The sequence below is a fragment of the Melopsittacus undulatus genome, chromosome 4 (assembly GCF_012275295.1).
Source record: "Melopsittacus undulatus isolate bMelUnd1 chromosome 4, bMelUnd1.mat.Z, whole genome shotgun sequence".
Classification (NCBI taxonomy): domain Eukaryota; kingdom Metazoa; phylum Chordata; class Aves; order Psittaciformes; family Psittaculidae; genus Melopsittacus; species Melopsittacus undulatus.
This window is the reverse complement of record NC_047530.1, coordinates 51,536,578-51,556,965: the sequence shown is the minus strand read 5'-3', so window position 1 is coordinate 51,556,965 and position 20,388 is coordinate 51,536,578. Positions and strand designations below refer to the sequence as shown.

Below are 20,388 nucleotides of genomic sequence, written 5' to 3'. Positions count from 1 at the left end.
CTTCGAAGGGAGACAGAATGATTTTTTTGTTGTTGTTATTAGGTGTGTTCCTTAGAGAAGTCTTCCTCTCCCCAGTTCAGAAATGCCCTCCCGTGAATGGTAACAGCAGTACCCCTTTCAATTCTACAGGGTCAGGAAGGTGTAGCTTCAGCTTTGGCAGCCTGCAAGATCCTTAAAGAGATGTCCCGTCTGGAGACAGAGACAGAAGTAGAGCGTATAATGAAAGAGGCCAAGTATGAGCAGCTCGCTGTTGGTAAGTAACAGCCCCTTTGCGACTGCATCAAAAATTTAAGAAGTAACTACCATTGAAAGGCAAGGAAATGAAAAAGATACTCTCAGTTGTTAAAGGTCAACTGTCATGAAAAATTTAAGGCCCTCGTAGCACAGGCAGTACCAAACATTCAAATACCACATAAGAATGACTTAAAAAACAATCATTTTGGGAAAATCAGCAATCCAAGACTGGTTCCTGGGATGCATGGAAGAAATTACTCTTCTGCCACATGTTGGTTTTAAGTGTCTGAATTTACAAGATGCATTACAGCGATGGGCAAGACAATAACCAAAATGCTTCCAGCCTCACAGCAGCCTGGTTTTCCTGCAATATCAAGTTTGCTCTCTAAGGGCCACTAGAGCAACAAGTTTTAAGGTCTGTCTTTGTTGCTAAAAATAATTCAACATTACTTCATCCAGAAGAGGTCTAACTGCACAGCAAAACTGCAGTGAGGCTCAGACTGGTTTCTCAGCAGGCAAGCCTCCCCTCCTTACAAAAGTAAGCATTCTGGCATTGCAGATGCCCGGATGTCAAGCCCTCTCGCATTTACCTGGTTTTATAACAGATATCTGCACACAAGCTTCTCTGCTGGTCTGACTGCAGTCCAATCCATACCTGAAGGTAGCACTGCTGTGAACAGAGGGTTTTAAAGTATGCCACACAAGGAAACACAGAGGCTTTCTTTCCCCTTAGAGCTAGTACATCAAGCAGTTGAAGGCTAATGCAGATATTGCTACATTATTTATACACAGATCACATTTTCTCCTCTTCTCACAGGGCCTTTATTATTTACAAAAAATAAAAGGCAGATTCTTGTATAATCACAAGGCTCAAGTAATTTAGTCATAGAATTAAAGGGCCTAATCCAATACACAGAAGTCTGCTCCTTGGCTTTGGTAAGTATTAGAACAGATGTTCAGTTAATTTCCTGCCTTAATGACAGGTCGATACTACATAAAATGAACATTCTTTAAAAATTACAAATACCACATCAACTGCAACAGAAGTCTGTATATCAGCTTATTTTACATGAACTTGATCCTTTCCCCAGCCCTCACAGTGTGTAGGTGAGGCCAACAAGGTATAGGCTATCCCAGGTAAGGTACTGAGACAATCAAGTGAATCAGCAGAATGAAACCAGCACAAGAAGTCAGACCTTATCTAATGAGGAAACCTTGGCTTTCTGGAATGTTTATCTTAATTTCTGAGTTCCAAGACCACCTTCTCTGGAAACAACTATACCACAACATTCTACCAAGTCTAGTATTATTTTATGTCAGATAGCTATGTCTTAAACCTAAGGACTTTTTGGATGCTAGCCAAAGATGAGCTGTTCCTTTTGTTTAGTCTGTTCAGGAGACTGGGGGCAATGTGGCAACTCATTCTTCAAAGCCTAAGAGGATCACCCAAGAGATACAGTTTTGCTTGATATTGCCTAAAGCTCCACGTGAGGCAGCTACAGATGAAGGACTATAACAAATACTGTCATGCTGCCAAGAATTTCTCGTGAAAGAAAATTTTCTTCTCATCTCAAACAATAGGGGAAACCCCACACACACACAAAAAAAAAAAAAACAAAACAAAAAAAAACCCAGACACCCCCAAAACCTGAACCTGTTAGAGGCCCCAGGCTGAGAAGGAAGCAGATAAAAAGAGGTGATCGATTTACTCTGTACCTTTCTGCAAATAGTGGGAATTTTAAAATTACAGTGATTTTTTTTCCACCAAGGCAAATCTATTTCATCTGTACACACATGCATAAAGCCATAGGGACTTACTCTTGTGTCCAGCATCTTTCCCCTCTCCCTCCCATCTCCTCTTATCTATCTCAGGCTCTTTTCAACTATTTCAGCCTGGCAGAAGTCTCTGGTGCAGCAAGAACACCTGGCAGTGCCCAGGCTTTGCTGCCACCATGCTGCATCCTACACACATCACTATCTTGCCTTACATTTTGTTTGTTTATGTTTCCTTCATTTGATAGAACTGTTTAGTGAATGCTACCACAACAGTGAGGAGAGAGCATTTGCTCTGTTGGTGAGAAAAAATCAGTACTGGAACAGAATCACCTGCCTTCAGCTGGCTACAGAAGCAGATGCAAAGTCTTTCTTTGCACATGATGGTGTCCAGGTAAGTTTTACAGCACCTCCCCTCACCACCTTTACCCCCAGGGCTTTAAGCATGATGTTTGATACAGAAAAGGGTAGAACAGCAACTGAAAAACCCCATGAAATGCATTCCCCAAAGAGATATTCTTCGGAAAGGGGACTCTTCCCTCTCCCTGGCATCATATGAAGAGTACGTTATACAGCATCCTTGACAAAGTAACACAGTTCCTCCTTTCCCCTCCCTTTCATCCAAATGTCCCACAGCCAGTGCACTGAGAAGGTTTAGCTTTTATTCCATCCTGTGGTTTTTATTCCTTGCTCATAGAGAAGCATCAGGAAAGCACTTTAAATATGCCTGAGGCATAATGAAGCTGCTCCAAGATGTGAGGTAACTCTTTGTTCAGATTCAAGGAAGAGCTCACTGATAAAAGTTAAATTAAATTACTGTTTTAGCTTTGCCCTCACAACCCAACTTCTCTCCACAAAGCTAAATTAAGACTGAAGGTACTTTTATCTCCCAGTGTCTGACTTGCACTTTTTTACTGCTACAGATTTTGCTTAATTCCACTTGGCTTTCTGTTCTTTGCAATATCCTCTTCATAACTCTCTGCATGCTTAACAACATCTGCAGAAGGACACAAAGAGCACCTGTTTGCTCTGAAAGTCTGCCTGCTCTTAAGGTATCCAGAGCGTTCACTGTCTTAGGAGCCACAGAACATAGGTGCACTTCACCTGCACGTGTGTTTTGTTATGTTAAAGCCATCTCTTGTTTTGTTGATTTTCAGGCCCTCCTGACAAAAATATGGTGGGGAGACATGTCTACAAACACACAAATCCTGAAGTTAATCTGTGGATTCTATTGTCCTTTCCTAATCTTCACAAACTTAATAGCATTCAGGTACAAACATGATTATTTGGATGCAAGAGAGAAGGAATGAAAAATAAGGCATAAAAAAACCATCCAGACTCAACATTTCTCACCTAGTGATAAAAACAGTAAGATCACTTCAGACCATCAACAGGAGGACTGCACTGTTATTGACCTAATCAGTTTTCTATTGGGTTGCGTGATTTGTATTAGTGCCTATTCTAATACTTAAAAGATCAATGAAATGGTTCCACATAGATCACTTCTATTTTCGACAATCCACAGACAAGTCTGTTGGAATTATGTCAGCTCCAGACTCTACAAAGTAATGTATAAACTCTCTCCAGCTATAGCACCATCTCTTTCTAGATTTGGAGATAACCCACTTTAAACCTCAGTATCTTACCCATTTAAACAACAATCCTAAAGCAGCATTATCAGCCACAAGCCTTGATAAGCATAACTCAAACTTAACAAAACCCACAGAACTGACGTGAAATCAATACAGATTTTCAAATTCAATACCTTATGAGATCTCTTTGTTAATCTTTGGAAAGCATAGCTTTGGAATTCATAGTTTTCGGCTTTTTGTCAGAGTGAAGATGCTGAAAACCTCCTAATATTGTGAGAATCATATATACATCATCAGAATCAACATGTGGATATGAAGTGTATGTTTCTTAACTGTTAAACTATCAGAAAAGCAAGAGGAAAACTTGTTTGGTGCTGCTGACTTAAGACTTTGCTTCTGTCAGTATCACTGAAGATAACCACCTTATCATAGTGGCTGCCAGACTCACAAAATCAAGTAATTTAATGTGAAATTTTGGAAGAGTTTTCACAGAAATGTTTAAAATATAATTCATAATCAAAGTAAACCTTTCCAAATTTGCTCTGTTGAGGATAGTTTGTTGCCTCCTTTCCCTGGAAACACAAATGTTGACACCATGTTCCCTGCTGTTTCTGGCATTTACTGTCTTAATTGCTGCTAAGAGTAACTAGGAATGGAGCCTTGGGGTATTGCCCTCTAGGATGGAGGGATTTATTTCTGCTAAATCCTAAGTAATTTGAGGAAAATGAGCGTCCTGCTTCGATTTTGTGAAGCATGCTAGTTATCACTTCTCTGAGTCTTGTGAGTGACTTCAGCCTTCTCCTTACAAATAAACAGAGACTTTGCAGAGGTAAAGATTATGCATTATTTGGCAGCTTCTCAGTGGAGCAAGTCCGAGCTAAGTACATGCTAACAGTTCTGTATGAATGCCAATCGCTAACCGTCATCTAATGAGTTTATTTTCTTACAGTGAGGAAAAACAATCCAAGAACGAGCCAGAGCCCTTTAGAGAGCTGGACACTTTAGATACAGAGAGGACATTGCTTTTTTCCAGGGGAGAAGATAGGTAAGTTTAAAACCATTATTTAATATAACCTTTGTGACAACAATCAGAGAACAGGACATTTCTCATTAATTAATGACCAGCTACTAATTACAACAGCTGAAGGACCAAGCAATTCATTACTACTCAGAAAGTGCAGTGCATTTGATTACTGCTGGTTTTGCTCTCTAAAACCAATATAGAAAATATTCCTGGAGACATGACTTTTCTTATTCCAAGGTAATTTCTACAGAACAAGGAATCTACTTAATACCTGGGGAATCAGAAAATGTTTCTTGAGATTTCCTCCAGCTCATGATGGCTGATATACATTGGATTTAGGAACTAAACCCCTATCAGATTACGGAGCTGAACAAAAAGAAGGTTCCCAGCAAAACCTTACATTATTTGAATGCATCACTACATACTTTCCTACAAAGGAATCAACAGAAGTATTTGCAAACAACAGTACCTGGAAATTTTATGTGAAGTCAGTTTCCCACCATACTAGTGCTCTTCATTTGTGCCTTGAAAGATGGGCCCTAAGGAATCTGAAGTACAGCAAACTTACAAATTAGAGGGAGCATTATACAAATGGGTAACTGGGCACAAAGATTTTTGTCAGTTGCTTTTGGTCACACACTGAGACCAGGAGGACCTAAGTCAGGATAGGCAGTCTTTTGATTAGCATGAAGTCCTCTTAATGGCTAAATAGCCACTTGTATTAAGCATATGTTTTTCAACAACTTAAAAGAGAACTTCAGAAATACATGAACAATGTGTAGTGAGGAAGTATCATCCACAACATGAAGTGCTGGATCAAGTCAGAGTTACTGAGTTCTGTTTTTAGCTCTGGCATTAAATTACCAGTATGTTGGAGAAAATCATTAGTTCTTCTCTGTCCTTCCTAACCTATAAAATAGGCATAAAATCATCTGCCACTTGGGAGCTATTTGTAAGCAATGTCAAAGCACTTCCATATCCTGCGTGAAGTGTGGTTTGGTCATTACATTGTGCATTCCAATTGCTATTATCTTCACAATTTATTTTAACAAAGAGGCTGTCCCCCTCACAGATCTATTTCAATATCTATTTTAACAGTAAAGCTGCGCTTATGTTTATGATATTATCCTGTTATCACGGAGATGTGTCTTAAGATGTCATAAACTGAGAGGTAGTACAGAGTCAGGCACATAGAAAAGACTGGCTGTGAGGAGAAACTTTTCCTTATAACAAATGTATTTAATAATTACCAAGACTGTCAGGGGAAATGAAAAACCAGTAAAGAATTGTGTGAATTTTTTGTGAGGTGAAACTTAAGACATACCCTAGTGTGCACATCCTTTGTTTGAGATCACACCTCTCAGAGCCAGAATCACAAAACTAAAGATCCAATAACATCCTTAACTTACATAGGAGAGCAATTTCTGTGAAAACAAAACCTCACACTAAGATCAGATTGCTATCAAATACAGGGAACTTGCATTTTCTCCACAGGATAAATTCCATTGCCAATAGATAGCACTTCATGTTCCAAAACACAGCAAAACCAGGTATAGAGGTCAAGTTTCCATTTGGTTTCAAAAATACTTGCATAATTGCAAGTATTGCAAGGCTGGATTGAGACTGGGTTATAAAAAATGAGTTTTTTAAAGTCAGAGCAACAACAAGAATTTCTGCATACAAGCACTCCAAGAAATATTTAGAGCTAAAATAATTAACTAACTTGTAAACTCCATTGGCCATTTGCTTTTCCTCCTTATTATATAGGATGGACCAGTTAGAATTAAACTTGGCTAGCGATGTGAAAGTTAACAGGAAGGGATCCTGTAGGTACATTGTGAAAAACAGACAGACCAGGGACAATGTGGGCCCTCTATGGAAGCTATCAGAACTGGCTATGCTGGATTTGGAGAAAGCTGAGGTTCCTAATAACTTCTTTGCCTCAGTCTTCACTGGCAAATGCTCTGACTGCACCACCCAAGTCTTGGAAAGCTGACACAGGCACTGTGAGAATGAAGACCTTGGGCCCACTGTATGAGAGGATCTGGTTTGAGACCATCTTAAGAACCTGAATGTACACAAGTCCATGGGACCTGATGAAATCCATCCGTGGGTCCTGAAGGAGCTGGCAAATGAAGTTGCAAAGCCACTGGCCATCACATTTGAAAAATCATGGCAGTCAGGTGAAATTCCCAATGACTGGAAAAAGGGAAATATAACCCCCATTTTCAAGAAGGGGAAAATGGATGACCCAGGGAATTACAGACCAGTCAGTCTCACCTCTGTGCCTGGCAAAATCTGGGAGCAGATTCTCCTGGAAGGCATTCTAGGGCACATGAAAAACAAGGTGCTTCGCTAAGGGGAAATCCTGCCTGACCAATTTGGTGGCCTTCTATGATGGGGCTATGGAACAGATGGACAGGGGCGGAGTAGTTGATGTCATCTACCTGGACTTGTGCAAAGCATTCGACACTGTCCCACACAACATCCTTGTCTCTAAATTGGAGAGACATCAATTTGATAGATGGACTATTCGGTGGATAAAGAACTGGCTGGATGGCCGCACACAAAGAGTTGTGGTCAACGGTTCAACGTCCAGCTGGAGACCAGTAACGAGTGGTGTCCCTCAGGGGTCAGTGTTGGGACTGATCTTGTTTAACATCTTTGTTGGTGACATGGACAGTGGGATTGAGTGCACCCTCAGCAAGTTTGCTGATGACACCAAGCTGTGTGGTTCTGTTGATATGCTGGAGGGAAGGAATGCCATCCAGAGGGACCTTGACACGCTTGTGAGGTGGGCTTATGCCAAACTCATGAAGTTTAACCATGCCAAGTGCAAGGTCCTACACCTGGGTCGGAGCAATCCTTGGCACAGCTACAGGTTGGGCAGAGAAGAGATTCAGAACAGCCCTGCAGAGAAGGACTTGGGGGTGTTGGTTGATGAGAAAATGAACATGAGCCGACAGTGTGTGCTTGCAGCCCAGAAAGCCAACTGTATTCTGGACTGCATCAAGAGGAGCGTGACCAGCAGGTCAAAGGAAGTAATCCTGCCCCTCTGCTCTGCTCTTGTGAGATCTCACTTGAAGTATTGTGTGCAGTTCTGGTGTCCTCAACATAAAAAGGACATGGAACTGTTGGAACAAGTCCAGAGGAGGCCATGAAGATGATCAGGGGACTGGAGCACCTCCCATATGAAGACAGGCTGAGTAAGTTGGGGCTGTTCAGCCTGGAGAAGAGAAGGCTGCGTGGAGACCTCATAGCAGCCTTCCAGTATCTGAAGGGAGCCTATAGGGATGCTGGGGAGGGACTCTTCATTAGGTACTGTAGTGATAGGACAAGTGGTAACGGGTTAAAACTTAAACAGGGGAAGTTTAGATTGGATATAAGGAAGAAATCCTTTACTGTGAGGTTGGTGAGGCACTGGAATGGGTTGCCCAAGGAAGCTGTTAATGCTCCATCCCTTGATGTGTTCAAGGCCAGGTTGGACAGAGCCTTGGGTGACATGGTTTATTGTGAGATGTCCCTGCCCATGACAGGGGTGTTGGAACAAGATAATCTTAAGGTCCTTTCCAACCCAAACCCTTCTATGATTCTATGTTGAAAAGAAATCTGTTCAGTTCCCCCTCCTTGTGCATTTGCACAGCATTTGTACTACATGCAGGAACACAATGAAGTTACAAATCTAATTAACACAGCAAAACTGAAATAACAAGTATATGCATTTAAGTCTGATGTGACTTTGTTTTTCAAAATCTTCTTTCTAACTTTAAATATTTCTGCTATTGTAATGTGATTCTTCTGACTTCTGCAGCCTTCCTCCTTGCCATCCCCAGCATTTTCCTGTTACTATCTTACAAGAAGCTTGATACAGAATAACAGTGAGCTTATTCCAATGAACTGATTTCAGGAAATCATCACCAAGCCTGTATTCTTCTTGTTTTGCAGAGGATATGGTAAATTGGAGAAGCAGAATCCTCCCAAAAACACAGCATGGGTAACATTCATGTTTACTCGATGGAGAAAATTCTGGACTGCCCCTGTAACTGTATTTATGGGGAATGTTATCATGTACTTTGCTTTTCTGTTTCTATTTACTTATGTCCTTTTACTGGACTTCAAACCACCTCCACCTGAGGGTCCATCTGCCACAGAAATTATACTTTACTTCTGGGTTTTTACCCTGGTATTGGAAGAAATCCGACAGGTCAGTAACACCTGATATTTAGTTAATAAGACAGTGAAACTTCAAGCAATAGTTTGGATAGATTTACAATTTGTGTGACTGTACAAGCTTGAAGACTTCAAGTATCAGGTGTAGTTTCATACAGAAGAGCGATACAAAACTTACCTTATCCAAAATACCCCACCTCTATCAATCCATATAAATGTGTAGCTCCACCTCTGCTCTTCCGTTCTGCTCCAGCCCCAGCCAAGTCAAGTGGGCTGCTGTGGTTCAGGTGTCCTTCATTTCACAAAGTATCTCTGATTTCACTCCCCAGAACTAGGTTTTCCCACCACAAATAATGCAAGTTGGAAGTTACATTCCACACCTGGAAACACAGCAGCCAACCCTGCATCCTTTTCAGAGATTCTTTCCCACTGGGGACTGTTTAAAAAACATAAGCAAATAGATTCAGATTATTTGTGTTTTTCTTAAAATGCTTCTCAACTCAGAAGATTAGCAGATAACTTCTAATTTGCTTCTCTTAACTTAAAATTAACAAACAAAATCCTAAAACAAAAAACAAAACCTTAACCAAACACCCCCCCCCCCCCCAAAAAAAAAAAAAAAAACCCAAACAAACAACAAAGACTTCTCCATTACTCTCTCAGTAACTGGTTTTGGAATGTCCTCAGTTCAACAACTGAAATAATGTGTGAACAATGGTGCTAGTGTGTTTCCAACTATGGGTCTATGGGTGCATAAAGCTGTGCTTTGGACATGAAAAAGCAGTTATAAACATTTACTCTGAAATAACAAATAAGTATTCATTATTTAAGTGATAGGGACAGTGAAGGGGATCCCAGTTTGTTATAGTTTATTTGACATTATGCCACAATGCTGTAACCAGAGGAAGACATGGAAAATATTTGGATCAAAGAACATTTTGTTATAAACCTGTAAAACATGAAGAGTGCCAGGCTAAAACCCAACTAAGAAACCCAGCTCTTTGCGAGCTAATCAAACGTGCACTCACTGACAATTCCAGTATACAATTGCCAAATCTATCCATGCTGTTTACATAGCAGTGTCTAGAAACTACATTTTGACTGGAAGTTGTATTACTTAACAGCCTGAATGCTGACAATATCTTAAATCAGGCCTCAAAAACTCTTCAGGCTAATGTCACAATAAAAAAAATAATTATTTTTTTTCTTTTTCATCCCACTTTTGTGTTTTAAGATGGTAAACCAAGCTTATGTTTACAAGCCTTTTTTCTTATTACAGTAGGAGTTTAGTTTCGCTCTTTGTAACGAAAGAGAAAAAGGAAACAGGTATTATGTTAAAACTCACAATGAAATAGTGAAACTGGAAACAGATCAATACCAATGGTTATTTCTCTTTTTCAGAGTTTCTATACAGATGAAGACACAAAGTTAATTAAAAAATGTAAACTGTATGTGGAGGATAACTGGAATAAATGTGATATGGTGACCATCTTCCTCTTCATAATTGGGGTAACCTGCAGGTATATATCTGTTCCATGTGATGTGATCTGCATCAGTAGTACTTGCTGAGATCTGATTATTTCATGTGCTCTGCAGGATGCTGAACTCTACTTTTCAAGCTGGACGTACAATACTTGCCATTGATTTTATGGTGTTTACACTTAGACTTATACATATTTTTGCAATTCACAAACAACTTGGACCAAAAATCATAATTGTGGAAAGGATGGTAAGTGTGTAGTCTACCCCAGATGAATACTTGTGCTTTCTAAATAATGGAGAGTAGAAAATCTTCTTTTTCCAAAGGAAATCAGTTTACAATCTGTCTTTATTTTTTATTTTTAGGGCTTGTCATTTTGCATATGTTCCCTTATTTATCATGAGTATTAAATGCGGTAAATTTGAAATAGATCTTTCCAAAAAGCTCTGTAGTGTAATCCATTGGTTTCGATTTACTAATTCTTATATCTTACCTAATCATTTATCCTCAGATCTGACAAATGAGGAGTAGAGTGTCTTTAACTTTCTGCTATTCCTCCTGTTTCATAAGCTGTGTGCATTCAGAGCAAAGACCTCAGACAGAAAACACGCCTTGTATGGAAGGGCAGACCATTTACTGAATGACTCTGCTCTGCTTGGGGAAACAGACTGTTATTTGCAAGAACTGGGAAAATACTCTATGAAAAAAGGAGAGTTGCAAGTTTCCCACAGGAGTGGTTATTGCATGTATTTTGTAGCTCCAAGTTACAATGAAATATGTTAATACTTTGTGAGCATCTGTTGGAAGATTTTTATTTATTACCACTCTCCTGCAGGAAGTGAGACATTAGGAGCAGAGTTACTGTGCTTGGGTATGCATTGGTATGTTGAAGTAGCTTTTTATTTAGGTATGTTAATCTTTTCAACCAATTAACTCATGCTGCATTGACTAATAGGAGCTCATCAAATTGTAAGTGCTATTATAGAATCTACAAATATTTGATTTGTGACTCACAGCAGAGCTCAGTAAAAGCCCTACAGTCTAAACAAACCTGTACATTGAATAAACATAACTACCAAGCTATTTGGATTTGTCTACAAATGCAATAACTGGCACTCTAACATGACATTTGCTTGGAGTAGCAAAAGGGTAAATGGCAAATAAATATTTGTTCTTGAACATTATCTAGCTTACAGCATTAGCAGACTTCTATTGTAAGAGAACAAGTCAGATCTACAGCACCTGACCCTTCCTTGCTGCATACCAAGCTAAACCTAGGCTCTGAACAAATATTGTAGTATGTCTGCTATGTTGGCATCTGAAGTCTTATAAAGTAACACACAGATTAAGAAGATGCAAATAAGAACATAAACAGCAGCCTAGACAAAATCATAAAATGGGAACTTTCATCTTCCCCCCCATCCAAGCCATCACAATGCATTAGCTTTGGTAGTTCAGTGTTGAACCTTACATTAAATAAAATAACACTGAAAGTTACTTCAGTAAATGATACCTTCTTGAGAGGTTCATCAAGTGGGTTCAAGCAAAATCATTTCCCTTACTTAAACAGAGAAGCAATCTAAGATTGTCTCTCATTGTCTTTCTGCTTTTTTAACCTTGCTACAGAATGGCTGAAACAAGTCTGGTAGCTGCTAAAACAGCAGTTCAACACCAGAACAAGGCCTGTTCACAGAAAGACTGCAGACTGGAAGAAACATATTTCCAGACTTGCCACTGCTCTCTCTTAGATACTGTATTCCTTAATAAAACTCCAAGTAACATCCTGGAGCTCCCAAATGCCTATGCTTTTGGGTAACCACGCAATCCAATAATCTAGTTGAAATTAATCTATAGAACCTAATGAACTGTGTCAGATTAGATGGGAAGAGGATGAAGTGTTCCTCTTCCACCAGGGAAAAATTATTGCACTTGAAATGCGTATTAGAGGTTGGTTTTTTTTTTAGCAATTGTTTTAGGATTCAATTACTTTTGCTTCTGTAGAGAAACACAATGATTAAAAGCAGGAAGTCTTGAAAACAATCCCTCAGATGCATTACTTACTTAGCCTGAGAACACAAGACAGAAGCTACCTGATCCTTGCAGCCTTCAGTGTCTGCTGTGTCAATGGTTCAGTGTTTGTCACTGAGTACTGAGTGTAACCAGGATTCACTGCTGCAGCAGAACTCCAGTAATTCACAGTGAAGCAGTCAATAGTACTGTGAGATCTGACAGAAAATCTGCATCTAAAAGGTACAATGAGATTCACCTAAAAGATGTGTGTTTCAATATTAAATTTTAAATGATTCAAAAGCAAGGTGGAAATTTAAAACATGTCTTTATCTTATAAGCTATCAAAGTAAAATGCTGCTACAGGCCAAGAACAATATAACATTAAGACCAAAAAAGGAATTCTGTGCATGCAACTGTATCCTATTCCACCTCCTTTAACCTAAACAAGCTTGTAAAGAAACAGAATTATGAGCTGTTTCCATATAGAAAGACTACTGTTCTTCAACACTGCTATTGCAGTCACTTCTCCTTTTTTCCCCTTCCCCTCTCCTTTTTCAGATGAAAGATGTTTTCTTCTTTCTGTTTTTCTTGAGTGTGTGGCTCATTGCCTATGGTGTGACGACTCAAGCTCTGCTTCATCCTGATGACAGACAAGCGGAATGGATATTCAGAAGGGTGCTTTATCGTCCCTACCTTCAGATATTTGGCCAGATTCCACTGGATGAAATAGACAGTGAGGATTTCTTTCTGCCCTAACTTGGCCATTTTTGACTGCACACTTCTGATTAGAGCATGGAATTCCTTCCCAGTGTTGTTCAAGTCTTTGTCCTGCAGGCCAAAGTTTTCACACTACCATGATATAAATAGTGTATTTGCAAAGAGATAATGAGCATTGTGGAATTACATTACAGCACAGTTAGACAAGCTGTCTGGAATATTCACACAAGGATTTGCAGTTTTAAATGCTGGCATACCTTCTGAAATAATAGCACCCTCCATAAATTTTGGCAGTAGCTTAACATGACAGTATTAAAGCAGAACAGCTTTGACCATAAGCAAACTCTTACATTTTAGAATAAATATTCTTCTAAAGCATTTATTGACTCTGGAGGTAAAGCTGCCCAGATCAAATAAAGCTAGTAATTGCATATGTGCGATATTTCAAACAAAACAACAAAAAATAATCACAAGACACAGAAATACTTGGACATAAAAGTTCAAAGTCAACATTTCTGATAGGTAAGCAGGTAAAATACAGAATAGGTCATCTCCCAAAAAAGTCTGAAGTAATGCCACAGCATTATGCCGGAATAACAGTGCTAAATGTCAGTGGCAATATTGAAGTAGGATTCAAACTTGAGGTAATATAGAGGAACCAAAAAAATCCCATAGACATAAGCAAACCAGTAAGCATTCTTTTATGTTCACTCTGCTTAATAAGAAAAAGCATGTCTTACAAAACTCAAAAACGTCTAAGTGAGAAGAGAGCAGAGGTGTGATTCATCTCACATAACTTTAAATGCCTACAGCACTAGCATGCACAGCACAACCAGTCACTCTTATTCCCATTAAAGTAATTGGAGAGAAACAAATATTTTTGGAATTGGATTCATCTTATTTGGACATAGGGCAGATGTAGTATTCCCTAGAAACATGTGTTTCTCTTCATTGAGACTCCAAAGGGGTGTCTTCACCTGGATAAATAAATGGTTAAAAGACAATTAAAAAAGTATAATTAATTACACAGGCAACTTCCAGAAGGGAGTCATTTGTCCTAGGGCCCTCTAGGGCTTAATCTGTTTAGCATCTTTATGAAACGGAAAAGGAGATGGGTAATGAGGGGGACAAAATTCACTGGAAAAACTGAATTACTGGGTAGTAAAAACTAAAACCAACACCTGAGAGTTGCAGAGGAGCCTCATGAGTGCTAAATCATCAAATGAAATGCACTGTAGATAAATACAAGGTAATGCACTTGGTGAAAGCAGTCCCAGCTGTGGTGAGCTTTGATACAACTGCCTGCTCTAAGGAATACGATTGTGGGGTTATCCATGGCAGTAGGGAAAATAATTATTAGGGTAAAAATGGAGAACAAACAAGTAAGTATCATTATGCCGCTCTAAATTTGTGGATTTAATTCATAGCTGGAGACAGGATACAGGACTAGACCTGTAGTTTGATGCAGTAGAATCCTTCTTACTAACCTTGCCTGCAATCCCAGACATACTTGACTGCAAGACCAGACATAAAAAGCAGTTTAAATTTAGAATGAAGAATCTCATCCCAGCTTTTACTGTGTTTTCTCCTCTAACTTTCATACTAGCATAAGGACTGAGAAGACACAAGTATGTGGGGGAGCACAGCTGTTTGATACTCAGAGGTGGTTTGACTTCGGGAACTCAAAACTAGTCTAAAAAGGATGCAGTCTTTTCAATACAATCCTCCTTTGACAAATGTTACTGAGAAGACAGTTACAGCCTTGTCAATACAACCCTCCTCTGCTGAATGTTACTAAAAAAGCAGCTGTGACAACCATCTTGCCACTGATCAGCAGCCAAGTTCTGGTGCAAATCTCTTGCGCATTAAAACAATGTCCTTCATGTACATGACATGACATTTTCACAGGTTTAAGACACTGGACATTAGTTCACATAAATGATCTTTCAACTGCAGAATTAGCTCAGTAGGTCAAGAAGTCAAAGAACTCTTAGGGTTTAAGAGTCTTGTATTTAGAGTCCTGTTAATAGTCAACAAAGGCAGTACAAAAATACTACCACAATATTGGCTTTAAGATTTCAATGACTGTAAAATATTCCAAACAAAATTATGCTGCTGTTTATGTGCAGCCAAGATTAAATCTCATTTTAGTAATCATTATTACCTCTGTCCTTGATTTCTTATCTTAACAGTAAAGGTACTAAACACATGCATCTACTCATGTTGCTGGTTCTAAAAAAAGACATGTTTAGAGTTATAAATTCAGTCTTTATTTGCATTGAAAAAGCTATGAAATACATTACTTCAAACCTCAGGAACAATTTGTGATTCTTGCCATTCTTTGTTGTTGAAAGATTTTTTTTTCCAAAATGCAAAGCCTTTGTCTCCACTCACACATGTCAATAGGATTTGTCAAAACTATTCTTTCATTTCTCTATCATCCTTTGCAGCATCACGTATGTATCCCAGGAACTGTACATTTAATCCACTAGAGATTCTGCAAAAGAACTTGCCATCATGTCCTAATAGCTATGCCAACTGGCTTGTCATACTTCTGTTGGTCATCTTCCTGCTCGTCACAAATGTTCTCCTTATGAATCTCCTGATTGCTATGTTCAGGTAAGAGTGAGTTCAGTAAGTATCAGGACAGAGGCCGCAAAGGCTTAACTGAATGCCCACATTTACTACATTGCTGTTGGCTATTCATTTTGGAGTACACTAGTAATTTGCCTAATTAATGTTATTTGGGGATTGATAGGTAGACTTCTGTGATCATATAGTTCTTAAATTCTCATCATCCTCATTCAAGCCACAGTAAAGATGACAAGAAGCCTCTTTTACTGTTAAAAATTCAATTAAGCATGCATAGAAGGGCCTGGGTCCCTGGCTGTGCTGCAGCACTAGTCTGCAGGTGCAAAGCAGCTCTAAACTTGGCAGATTTAACAGGATATGCTTGATGTCAGCATGGCTAATAATGATTCATTGGGTTGAAGAACTGACACAGAGTGTTTGAGGTGGAACTGCCTTTCTTTAAAAAAAGCCCCACAAATCTAATGTATTTGAACACTGCAACTGCAATTATTTTAACATCTAAGTATTTGCACAAACTTTAGATTAAATTGACACAACTTGCTGAGCTTTCTGTTCCTTTCTTAAGTAAATGTGTGACTAAATTTTGTAATAATAAGCTTTAACATGTTGCAGTAAAAAACAGTTACATACCTTTCCCCTCCCTCCCCCCAAATTACAGTTACACTTTTCAAGTTGTTCAGGGCAATACAGACACCTTCTGGAAAATTCAGCGCTACAACCTGATTGTTGAGTATCATGGCCGGCCTGCCTTAGCACCACCATTTATCATTATTAACCACATAACTCTGGTTCTCAGAAGAATCTTCAACAAAATTGAACATAAAAAGGAACATCTGGGTAAGTTGATAACAACCATCTAGCAACTAGGGACCCTCATAATCTGCTAGGACATACTGCATAGACAAAACAGAAGATCAGTTAAGATTCCATAAGACAAGAGTCACAATTTATTTTGAACAGAGAGTGCCACAAGACTACAAATGAAAAAATAAGGCATATATTGTATATTATAAAGTTTCCCACAATGCACTTCTCTATGCACCATAGTTACTACAGCAAAAGTGTCAATTCATAACAGTTAAAGAGCTGGAGTGTGCCCAAAGAAGAGCAACAAAGCTGGTGAAGGGTCTAGAGCACAAGTCCTATGAGGAGTGGCTGAGAGAACTGGGTTGTTTAATCTGGAGATAAAGGAGGCTGAGGGGATCCATTGTCACTCTCTACAACTACCTGAAAGGAGGTTATAGAGAGTATCAAAGTGGGTCAGTCTCTTTTCCCAGGTAACAAATGATAGAGTAACAAGAAATCGTCTTAAGTTGCACCAGGGGTGGTTTAGATTAGATATTAGGAAACATTTCTTCACTAAAAGATCTATCAAGCACTGAAACAGGCTGTCCAAGGAAGTGGTTGAGTCACCACACCTAGATGTATTTAAAAGACATGTAAGTGTGGCACTCAGGGACGCAAGTTAGTTGTAGACTTGGCAGTGTTGGGTTTATGGTTGGACTCAATGATCTTAAGGTTCTTTTCCAGCCTAAATGATTCTATTATTTGATTTCTAAAGATATAACAATGGATAGGTTTAATGAATAGTTATTTCATTTGCTCTTGAGTTTTGGTAATTAACAGAACAAAAACAAAAACTAATACCAAGTCTAAAAATCTACTAGGATCAGTGGAATTTCCCAATACAGAGACATAAATTGAGAGAGAGAACATGCTTAGAGAAATCATGGCTCCTTAAAAGTTATAATTCAGAAGGCAGATTAAGTTCACCCAATTACAGAAGGCATTTGGGGGCTTTCTATAGTGGTGGCAAACTTGGCCCAGCTAATTTAATAGCATTTGATAACAAACCGATTTACTCCTCATGCACAGGCTAATTAATGGGTTGTGTAGCCCAACTGTAAGTCAGACTAGACCAATTCAGAGCCCTTTGACTACACTCCCTTTCAGACACACTCCTTCTGGCTATCAAAGCGTACTGCCAGAGATTCTTAATAAAAAATATTAGTTTTCCCCCAAAGAAAGGAAGTACCTGACTGCTCAGATTATAAATTCATTAGCATTTGGAGCATGCAGCAAGTATACCCTTTTACCAATCTTTAGGAAGATACAAAACTAGTATGTTACATTCAAAATATGCCTGTGAAATTGAGGTCTATTGTTTGCTTGGATACTCGACAACAACAACAGGCTTTATATTTCAAGGTGGAGGGATTTATTCAGTTTATCATTCCTATTTATAACTGTTCTAATATGATGAAGTGCATCTGAACATAAAGCTTTGCTCATTTAATACTCAGAGGCTAAAATACATCAAAAGTCCAATAAGGTTGTAAATGAGTTTAATTGGAACCACAGAAATTGGTCCATGCTATTCTTTAGAAAACTCAGGAATGATACCCAACTGCAAAAAAGTCTATTGCCTTCCATCACAAGAGAAAAAAAGTGTAGAAAATACTTATTTTACACTGTATTTTCATAACATGATACTCCTGTAATGCAAGGGCCCTTTTTCTTTAGCATAGCAGCCTTCCATTACCAGTGTAAGAGAAAGAGAGTACAGTATTTTTGGTTTTTTTTCTTCCTACAGAAAGAGATCTTCCAGTTGGCCTAGATCAAAAAATCATAACATGGGAGCTGGTGCAAAAAGAAAATTATCTTGTAAACCTTGAACAAGAAAGGAAAGAAAGTAATGAAGAAAGGCTGAAGGCCACATCTAATAAGTAAGTATGTTATTCTGATTCTCAATAAATGTACATTGCAAGTCTTCAGCTTTGAATGAGATAAGCATTCAGATGCTTGTACTAAAATGCAGTTAGGAAATATGCAGTCCATGAAAAAATGTGCGAAGCCAGCATCACTACAATATCAGAAGATTTTTTGGCACTCCTGAAGTATGTACAATTACAGACCTGTAAGCTCCAGCCAAATCTGCAGTCAATCTCAATGAACATCATATTCATGAAGAAATGGTAGAAAAATACTTCATTTGCTATACTGCAGTGCATGTACTTCCATTCCCTGCAGGAATACAACATAGATTTTTTAATTAGACTTTTAAATGGAAATTTGAGATATCTTGAATTATCCCCCAGCCCACAGATGCAGAAGAACAGCTGTTTACAGCTTTATGGCATGAGACTAGATTTCCACAAGAAATTGATGGTAATGGCTTTAAAATTGTATTTAATTGAGTCTCCATTTAAATACATCTCTAAAATAGCTCCTTACTAGGAATATCACTTAAATTGGCTTAGTATTCTAAAGAAAATTCCTAAATTATTATTCAGAGGTTTACTCCTTTAAGTGAGACACTAAGTAGTTACCTGCAGGGAAAACACAAACATCGAAGGCAATACTGAAAATCAGACAGCAAAGCATTATTTAAAGCAGCTTTTAATACCTGTTTCAGCCTTTTCCTCTGATGATAAAACTGACTTCAAATACAGACACAATGGGTGTGAAAGTTGTCATAAGGAAGTTCCATAGAAACGTTTTTGTGCAGCCTGTTTTCTTTCCATGCTGTCTCTCAAAACAAATGCCATCTGTCTAACTCATCTAATAGCTCGTGACCAGAACAATGTACTTGAGTACATTCTGGGAAAATACTCTTCTCCCTCTAATCTACACAGACTCCTACATCTTCGTAGTTTAGAAATATTTTGTTGGTTTAAACTTTGTTCTCATAAGTAGATCACCGACAAACCCTAGGAAGGAGAGGCTCAGTTGTTGAGGTCAAGTAATAAATATGTGTGTAGTTGCTTCCAAAGGGACCATTATATTCTTTCTAGCTTTAAAACTAGGACACTTTATAGACAGTACATTCTGGATTAAGCTACTACTTGAAGGGTATACTGGCTTCAAAGTATTTCAGAGCCAGGAACAGGAAAAGGCTCAGATGAACACTGCTAAACCCGTGACTTTTTATCTTTGCTCTTAGGTGGCAGCAGTGTCTGTCTGAGGTCTTATGAAACTCTCAGAAAGTGACTCTTTGAACTTTGCAATCAACTGATCCCAAAATACATTAGACAATACATTAGAGCTATAGAGTGGCAGCTTTTTCACACAGACCTGAACAGAACATAACCCGTTAGAAGGAAGCTTTGAAATAGCTGTTAGGACAAAGGAGAGAGGGATTGGAGGACCATACAGATTATCAGCTGCTAAGAATAAGGAACTGATGGGAGAGATGAAGTATGCAGAAAGCATGTGGACAGTATAACGATCTGGAGGCACTATACAGAAGTTCTCTACACAGTCCAGCGAGGAGCCATGGCTCTAGTAAGTCACATGGGTTTTGCATTTTAGGATTTCTTCTGAGGCCTTTCCATTTTGCTCAGCATGTCTGCTTTGTTTCCACAGAATGGATAATTTGTCTAAATATTTTAGTGGATTGAAAGAACAAGAAAAGCGGTTTAAAGCTATAGAAGCCCAGGTAAGCAAGTTTTATGGGTATTTATACTAGCTTTAGAATTTCACCATGTTTCTCATTTAACAGTGGTTTGGCAGACCCTATTTTGGAATAACAGGAAGGAGAAATGGATCTGTATTATGGTTTCACTTACCTTATAGTGTTCTCTCTGTAAAGAAACATTTCCAACCTCTGGTGGAAAGGAGGAAGGGGCATTTCTTGCTCTTTGCTAGCCTACTTCAGAAGAGTTTATTTCCTTTGTTAAGGATGCTTCTGGAACGAAACATTCCACCTTCCCCCCTCCATCCTCCTCCTTCTCACCTTTTCTGTCTCTAAAGTTGTCAACTTGGAAAATACACATGTTCAGTATGATCTGACCTAG

General features: G+C 38.8%; 1 protein-coding gene across 1 annotated transcript in view; it reads left to right on the top strand.

Annotated features, from left to right (window-relative positions):
• TRPM5 (transient receptor potential cation channel subfamily M member 5) overlaps window positions 1–20,388 on the top strand; it is a 40,468-nt gene that overhangs the window by 16,804 nt on the left and 3,276 nt on the right. The window contains exons 11-22 of the mRNA XM_005149195.2: window positions 130–253; window positions 2,256–2,401; window positions 3,165–3,277; window positions 4,549–4,644; window positions 8,569–8,827; window positions 10,195–10,313; window positions 10,390–10,522; window positions 12,842–13,016; window positions 15,451–15,619; window positions 16,251–16,429; window positions 18,186–18,318; window positions 19,958–20,030. Of these exons, the coding sequence (XP_005149252.1) occupies window positions 130–253; window positions 2,256–2,401; window positions 3,165–3,277; window positions 4,549–4,644; window positions 8,569–8,827; window positions 10,195–10,313; window positions 10,390–10,522; window positions 12,842–13,016; window positions 15,451–15,619; window positions 16,251–16,429; window positions 18,186–18,318; window positions 19,958–20,030 (1,719 nt within the window). The remainder of the gene's footprint in view (window positions 1–129; window positions 254–2,255; window positions 2,402–3,164; window positions 3,278–4,548; window positions 4,645–8,568; window positions 8,828–10,194; window positions 10,314–10,389; window positions 10,523–12,841; window positions 13,017–15,450; window positions 15,620–16,250; window positions 16,430–18,185; window positions 18,319–19,957; window positions 20,031–20,388) is intronic.